At 44.8% G+C, this 8,223-nt stretch overlaps 2 protein-coding genes across 2 annotated transcripts; one reads left to right on the top strand and one right to left on the bottom strand.

Annotated features, from left to right (window-relative positions):
- Positions 1-208: 208 nt before the first annotated feature.
- On the top strand, positions 209-2,306 carry LOC123189886 (uncharacterized). The gene is made up of 2 exons (XM_044602403.1): positions 209-550; positions 1,674-2,306. The coding sequence occupies exons 1-2, from the start codon at positions 342-344 to the stop codon at positions 1,996-1,998; spliced, it is 534 nt and encodes a 177-aa protein (XP_044458338.1). The 5' UTR covers positions 209-341; the 3' UTR covers positions 1,999-2,306.
- A 3,194-nt stretch (positions 2,307-5,500) lies between these two features.
- On the bottom strand, positions 5,501-6,061 carry LOC123185756 (mitochondrial import receptor subunit TOM9-2). The gene has a single exon (XM_044597583.1). The coding sequence runs from the start codon at positions 6,059-6,061 to the stop codon at positions 5,738-5,740; it is 324 nt and encodes a 107-aa protein (XP_044453518.1). The 3' UTR covers positions 5,501-5,737.
- Positions 6,062-8,223: the final 2,162 nt, after the last annotated feature.

Here is an 8,223-nt window from a genome sequence, read left to right as displayed (position 1 = left end):
ATTTTTATCAAAATGGCACTTTAATGTACTCGTATTCTCTCACGAATGTTTTGGCCTTGAGCGCGGACCCGTGGCAGGCTGGCCAAAGGACTCCGGCGTGAAATCCGTCAGAGTAGAAGGTAACTCACGAAAACTTCACACGTAGGGCATGACACGTAAATACAGCGGTCTCGTGTCGGTCCCCTCGCACGCCCCTCCCGAGGAGTCTGGCAGCGCCTTGCATCGGAGCGTCGTGCTTTCAAAATTGGGCTCCATTTATTCCAAAGCCTGCAGCAAGCAGACAAACAGAGGGAGTGGTAGAGAGTGGGACTGGAGAGTGAGAGCAGAGCAGAGTGAGAGAGATGGGTTCCATGGCGCTCCTCCGTTCCCTGGCCTGCGTCCTCATCCTCCTCTGCTCGTCGCTCGGGGCAGCGAATGGGATGTATCGTAGAGCTGGCGGCGCGGAGGGGGAGGAAGCGGGCGGCAGGGTCGCCGGCGGCGCCCGCGGCGGCGTCAGGAGCGCGTGGCCGGGGTACCTCTACACCAGAGCAGTCGGGCGATGCACACCCCAGTAAGCACGCGCTCCCCTCCCCGGTCCGGTTCTTGGATTTGGCTTCCCCTTGCAGAACTAAGTTATATTTCCTTTTCTTGATTCTTGTGGTAGCAATGTTGGGTAGTCAGTAGTCACTCACTACTGTGCTAAAGTTAGGCCTCTAGAGTCCAATAATGTGACGAACAGTAGCATCTGTATGACTGCTGGGAGAGGAGTTCCAATAATGTGATTTCGAGGTTTACAGACTGCCTCAAAAGCGGCCACTTTTAGCGGCTGGGTAGATCTAAAAATGTTGGTTTCATCCTAAAAGGTCCAGCGGAATCTGCACTAGGTTGCAAGGATGATGTGCCCACACTTCACCCGCAAAAAAAAAAGGATGATGTGGCCACACAACCTAATCTGCTTTTATGAAATCCCTTGTCGTACGTGCACGGCTAAAGTGTTCAACTTGCGGTCCATGTGATGTTCCTGACAAGTTTTACAGGAACTTCTCACTAAAATCCAGGGTACATTTTGAGTCACTAGTTGTAACCGTATAGCCTGGGTAGCGAGAAAAACTTGCCAGCAAGCGACTATTGTGTAGTGGTATAGATTTCTGCAGTAACCCATGGTGTTACTCCACATTCCACATGGCAAGTTTATCCGAACAAATGGCAGTTTTTCTGAATATTGAGCTTACTTCTGCTGAAATGCACGTAGTAGTACTGACTACTGAATCAACACACTGTCTTAACTACCCTGGTTCCAGTCTTGTGAACATCAAGAGTTGTAGACGAGTCACGTCCGTTTCATTCATTGCGTTCATGCAATTCTGTTTCGTCCTCCCTACGCTCTGGTTAGTTCAAGTCGTGCTCTTGTGGGTCAATGTGGCCTTTGTGCCCTGTGGGGCATTCTCCCTCCGCTATAAGTGTGCATACTATCGTAGCTTACGGGCCAACTTATTAGACCCCTTTTTCTGGTAGGGAAAGAAATATGATGTCTTAAAATCATCGCATAACATGTGGAATGCCTTCTTCTGAAGAGAATTTCGAGCTCAGTGTTAACCTGCTCCTTTTAAAGAGTAGTTTCTGAGTAATAACACTGCAATAAACCGTTACCTTGCTCCTTTTACGACTAGTTTCATGTGGAACTGTGCATGCAGGTTCTGGAGCAGCGGGGCTGAGCAATGGCCCAACATCGTGCCCCAGGAGGCGGCGGTGTCCAAGGTGTTCGGGTCCAGGTCCATGGACAAGTACGGGCCGCGGCTCACCCTGCTGGAGGCCACCATGAGGACCGACGACGTGGGCAGCCCCTTCGTGAAGCTGGTGAAGCACGGCAGCGCGGCGCTCATCAACGCCTACACGCGTACGGGCTTCCCCTTCGACTCCTGGGAGGTGAAGGCGCTGCTGCTGGAGGCGCTCGTCTCCGAGGACGCCGCCGCCGCCCAGGCCGAGCGGTTCCAGCAGGCCAACGAGTCGTGCGTCTGAATCCCATGGTATGTATCAAACAGAAATCCAGAATGGTACGTGTTCGTGGTAGGTCACCGCTTCTGTGACTTGGGAGGGAGATCTCAAGCAGTGCCCCCGTTCGCGGTTGGCATGTGTTGCCTACGGGATATTTGAAACGGTGAAGTGTGACTCGCACTCGTGTGTTTGTGCAATGTGCGTAGCCTGTAGCTGTAGTAGTGTTCTGCGTGTGTCGTCGTGTAAGACTGCGATCTGGATGGTTGGATGGATGGAGCGTTTTATTATGTCGCCGTGTCGTGTTTCTATGCTGCTAATGACTTTTTTTACAAGGACTGTCTTTCGTTTGTGATTGCCTCAGCGTGGAGCGGAACCTTTTCTTTTTGAGAGTATGCCAATGGAATACTGTACTTTACTTTTACACGGAGTACAAGGCAGAAAGACTGATCGTTCGGTCATGCGCAACACAGAACACTGTATGTACTTGGTGCTTTCTCTTGCTTCGTTTCGTACGTGAAGCGGGATGGGTTTGCACGGAGCTGGCGAGCATGGGTTCGAGGCGGGGGTCATGCTCCGTTGGACCACATAAAGGAAAGCGCGAGACTTTTGCCCGTACCTTGCGCGGCAATGGGGCCAGCCGCCCGGGGCTGACGCCTAGGCGTATCCAACAGCCGATCGGCCCGAAACACCCGGATATGCCGCCGCTTCCCAAATCGTGACGGAAAACCTATTCGCCGCTTCTTTTTTTGCTTTATTTTTGTACTTTTCTTTGTACTAATTCAGCACATATATGTGTTTGAAAAATGTTGAACAAGTATTTGAAATATGTTGACTAACTACTAAAAAATATTGAATAAGTATTTCAAAAAATGTTCAACAAGTATTAAAAAATGTTGGACAACTATATGAAAAATGTTAAACAAGTATTTGAAAATGTTGAATAAGTATTAAAAATGTTGAAAAAGTATTTGAAAAATATTGAATAAGCATTATAAAATATTGAACAGGTATTTGGAAAATGTTGAATGGGTATTAAAAATGTTGAACAAGTATTTGCAACATGTTGAATAAGCATTATAAAATATTGAACAGGTATTTGGAAAATGTTGAATGGGTATTTGGAAAATATTGAACAAGTATTTGCAACATGTTGAATAAGTATTAAAATATTTAAAAGTATTTGAAAAAATATCGAATAAGCGTTCGGACAATGTTGAACGTGTATACAAAAAATGTTTATCACTTTATTAAAAAAATGTGCTTCACATATACGAAAATGCAGAGTGAATACAAAAACAAAAAATAAGAAAAAAATGGAGAAAACAACCAAATGAAAAATAAGAAAAAACTAGAGAACAAAAAAATGGCGCGATGCCGAGTCCGGCGGTGGTCCCGGTGCCAAGTCCAATGGCGGCATGGCGAACTAGTTGCTTGCGGCGTCCCTAGTGTTATGTGTAGTTGTCAACCTTGTCAGATGGACGCCATGTTGTGCCCTGTCTGCCTGCCGGCGTTGTTCCTCTCAATCACCTCGTCCTCGCCCTACGCTGACACCGTCATCACGAGCACACTGCCAAAAACTCTACTATAACTCAGTGTGTCATGTGTAGGTGTTAACTCTTAATCACATTGCCTGTATGCAACCAAACACCGGGCACTTGCATCTACCAAGCCAATGCACGCAACCAAACGGGAGTCAAAAAGTGCTCCCCTAATGCAGGCAGCCTGTATGCAGGCAACCAAAGTAAGTGTAGATGATTGTTTTTTGCCTGCATTAGCTCAACCAGGCTTAAGTGGAACAAATACGCAAAGTGCTAAAAAACGATGAAAGTAACCAAATGCCTCCTTAATGTTATTTTGGTACGCAAATGGTGGTGGAACTGGGGGCAAGAGAAGGGATGTGGCAGCAGATAGTAAGAAGAAAAAAAGATTGATCAAGGGATCTATCAGATACATGGATCTGTGAATGACTCACCATGCTGGGCTGACTTGGTTAAATTCAATCTGTATCTTACAGGGAGAAAGATGAAAGTGGGTAATGGACAACGGGCTGGCTTTTGGGGTGACAAATCGTGCAGTGATAAACCTTTGCTAGGTATTTTCCCTGGCTTGTTGCAACTATGTAATGAGAAGAAAAAAATGTCAGAGACATGGCTAATACTGGATGAGCAATGACATTTTGGAGATGGCTGAACAATAAACAAAATAGACAGCTAGTGGAGCTGAGAGCTTTTTTAGGGAGCTGAGAGTGCGAGGCTGGCTGGATGTTTCCATCTGGTTATGGAACAAAAAGGGAAAAATTCTAGCAGATCATTTAGGCATCTCTGGAAAGCCAAACTGCCTTTGAAAATAAAATTTTGGTTATGACTTATATGGCATAGTGCCATTGCAACCAAAGATAATATGATCAAACGTAAATGGGCGGGGGATCCTTTATGTTGATTCTGACATGATAATGAAAATATTCATCACCTTTCCACTGTTGCTGCGACATAGTATGTGTGGAGTATAGTGAGCAAAACTATTGGTGCTGGGGATAGACCTGGATGCTTTTCCCAATACTTCTCGTCGATTCCCAAATTCCTAACTCCAAGTTGTTGGCCTGGCGGCCCTATGTTGGGCTATTTTGAAGCTCAGAAACAGAGCTTGTTTTGAGTTTAAGCTTGTAAGATATCCCGCTGAATTTATTTACTGTGCTGTGTCTTTTATGAATTATTGGGCGGACTGAGATGTTGGACCAAGGTGCGACGGCACTCCAGAGAACGGCACTGGTACAGTATGAGGATGGCAGGAGGGAGCGAGGAAATGGCGCCTTGATGATCATGGGAGATGATGGTTCAAACAATGAAGATGATGCAGAAACTACGCGCCAAGAAATGGAGCAAGACTGAGTAATTTTTCTGGGCTGATGACTTGTTTTGCTTCGCCTTAGCTCCCCCCTCTCCCCTTTTAGCGGAGCATGCGGCAGGAGAGTTAGGGCTTGTTTACCTGCTTTGCGCCAAGACGCTGTTTTTGTGTTCTGTTCCATTATCTTTTTGATAGTGTAACCCGATCCATTTCATGGATTGTATGAGAAGAAAAACCTAAGGATTAGAAGACTAGGAATTTGGATGAAAGAGTGTTTGATATCATAGGAGAAACAAATGAATTCCACCAAAAGGTTTGAGAGGATTTCCTCCAAAATAGAGTGAAAATGAATCTTAAGATAATTTTCACAAAGATTCAAGTTCTCCAAAAATCTTATGGGATTCCTTGGAATCAAGATGGCCTTGAGACCCATCAGCCGACTCAGCCAATATAGACTAGAATGTGTCTCCTTAGTGATCAGTACCTCCGTAGAATCAAACCCCTAACAACCGATGAGCCATCATCATGGGATAAGAGCAACGCCTTGTTTTGGTTATTACAAGGATCAGTACAAGGAGCAACAATGATTGATTTCTAGTTCCCTAACCTGCTAATTCTGGCGGTGGAAGTAGCAATATCAGAGCAACAAGTATGAGATAGGGCATTGTGACAATCATGTATGTATTCCGAGTATGCATCTAAATAGGCATCACAAACAAACACTCTTGTGTATCACAGGACTGAGTCTGAGTTCAAGATATTGCGATAATTGTACCGAGCAGGAGCAGTCACAGCAAGGCATGATCTTTCTCCCCAAAAACAGACTAGTGATAAAATTCTAGACCACCTATGATACTAGCAAAACGAAATGTGACAGCACCAGCAGGCAACAAAGACGGACGGACGAAAGAGGAGGGATTTATTTGGCGAGGGGCGGCGGCGAGCCGAGAAGAGCCTGCTGCTGGAGGTCGAGGTCGACCATCTGCTGCTCGCGGTCCATCTCGATGATGAGCGGCACGACCAGCACCAGGAAGGTCGTCCCGGCGATCCACGCCGCCTTCCCCGTGCTCCGCAGCAGCTTCCCCGCCACCGCCGCGGCCTCGCGGCCGTGCGCCGCCACCGAGGACCGCGAGATCGCAGCCAGGACGCCGCCCGCGTCGCCGCGCTTGCTCACAGCAGTGGACGACGCCATGCTCGCTCCCCTGTTTTGATCTGGACTGGAGGATTCGATTAGGGTTTCCATTCCAGAGGACGACTCATTTTTGTCGGATTGACGGGGTAGTGGGCCTTTTGTGGGCTTAAGGAGGCCCATGACAAGGGCAGGCCCGAATAGAGCGACGGGTATTAGTGTTAGGGCCAGTTCTTTTGTGGCTTTGTCTCCAAAAAAAAGTTCTTTTGTGGCTTCTAGCAGCTTATGGAGAAACTAGTAAGTATGCACGTGCAACACATATGTTTATTGACAGATATATTAGAGATCTAGATATTTTAAAAAAATCGAGGTCGCGGACGAGTACAAACGCTGCAGCGGTGTCCAGGGGCAACAGACGACAAAAGGCGCCACTCACAGGATACGCAAAAATCCATGTTGACGCTAGGCTTTCAGCAAGGAAGGTGTCGCAGCCGTAGTTTGTTGAGATGACCATGGTAACTATATGGGTAGCTCGACACTAGTTGTACGGGGACTACAAGACCCGACGACTTTGGAAGCTATTGCATGTAGGGAGGGAATAGCGTTGGCTGAAGATCTGCTTGTTCAAAATTTTATCTTGGCATCTGATGCTAAGCAGGTGGTGATGGATATCCACAATTCTAATCGTGGGTGATATTGCACTATTGTTTCAGAGATACTTCATAGAGCTACCATGTTTATTTGTAATTTTGTTTTTGAAAGTCGAGACTCGAATAGCGAAGCTCATAGTTTAGCCAAGTTTGCTCGTTCGTTAGGTCAGGGGCGCCACTTGTGGCTTGGCCAACCCCATGATCCTTGATGTATTCCACTTTATGTGGCTTATGTATGAATAAACTTGGTTCCCATAAAAAAACATATAAACTCATACTATGATTATTTATAGTTCTTACATTTTTTGCGCGTGTCATAGCTCTCACACGATGAACCACAATCTTTCCCAATAATATAAGGAAAAAGGATCACATATTATGTGATTCAAGAACAAACTCATGTCATACATGTACGAGAATAACACCAGATTCACAAATAAGCTTCAATCTTAACATGTAGATGAAGGCTTTGAATACTACATGAATCATCAATTATAACTGTGGGGCCACGAAACAACTCACCAACCTAAATGATCACAATGCCATTCAATTTTACACATGCAAGCATTGGACATATTCCTCCTAAAGGCAATGCCTTCGTCTTGGTAGAGTTCCCGTTGATAGATAATGATACATCAAGTGCATCGCCTTGATACAGGTGTGGTTGTGGTAAAAAGAGCACCTTTCCTGGAAGAGATACCATATAAATCACCATCTAACAATAGCACTTAAATCACCATCTAACAATAGCACATTCATGAAAAGTTGGACCATCTCAAGGTTTTCTTCTAGCCCTGCACCTATACTTTTTACAAAAAAAGAATCAGATGCGCCTACCTACATATAGCATGACATAGCCATAAATTTGTCTTAAAATGATACCATGAATCCCGTGAATCCACAATCAATCTTTAACTGATCTAAAACCATGACAAGAATTATGGTACGAAGGGAGTAATATTTTAACATGCTTTGGGGATTGTGCAATGGAATGAGGAATTAAGGATAAATTAATCTTAAGGCCCATAAAATATAGAAATGTGAATTAAGCTCCAGTATATAGTAAGACAATAGTGAGCTAAAAATTGATTGTACTCCCTCCGTTCCTTGATATAGGGTGTATAGATTTTTGAGAAAAAATCTGAAATATAAGGTGTATTGCATTGCACCACTCATTAGGATAATTTTTTTAGAGATTTGATTACATTTCTTTATATTAGGCAAGGTCCTCTGTTTTCTCATGTCAATTAGTCAGGTGAAATCTCGCCCAAAAGTTGTGAAATTTTCCCTCCACGTATGTTCTTTAATTTTCGTGCCAAAAACTATACACCCTATATTTAGGAATGGAGGGAGTAGAATGGTAGGATGTTAGTTTATTACCAATAAAAGTCATTGTAGATTAGTAGGCCAAGTTTCCTCTGAAGGATAACAATAATGTCGACATGATCCTGGGGAGGAGCATCAACGTGATTGCGGCGTACCTAATGCTCAACACATGAATCTTCTTCAACTATTGTCATGCCCACATGCACCGAGACACTCAATCAACTGAACAAAAGCTATAATATAAGCAAATTAATGTCACATTTTGTAAGTCTGTCCTCTTCTTTAGCATACTCATCTTTC

This window comes from Triticum aestivum, chromosome 2A (genome assembly GCF_018294505.1).
Source record: "Triticum aestivum cultivar Chinese Spring chromosome 2A, IWGSC CS RefSeq v2.1, whole genome shotgun sequence".
In the NCBI taxonomy this organism is placed as follows: Eukaryota; Viridiplantae; Streptophyta; class Magnoliopsida; order Poales; family Poaceae; genus Triticum; species Triticum aestivum.
The sequence above is the reverse complement of the archived record's forward strand: the minus strand, read 5'-3'. Positions and strand labels throughout refer to the sequence as shown.

Coding starts and splice junctions, on each gene's coding strand:
- LOC123185756 (XM_044597583.1), bottom strand. CDS start 6,061: ATGGAAACCCTAATCGAATCCTCCAGTCCAGATCAAAACAGGGGAGCG.
- LOC123189886 (XM_044602403.1), top strand. CDS start 342: ATGGGTTCCATGGCGCTCCTCCGTTCCCTGGCCTGCGTCCTCATCCTC. Junction 551..1,673: donor GTCGGGCGATGCACACCCCA/GTAAGCACGCGC, acceptor CTGTGCATGCAG/GTTCTGGAGCAGCGGGGCTG.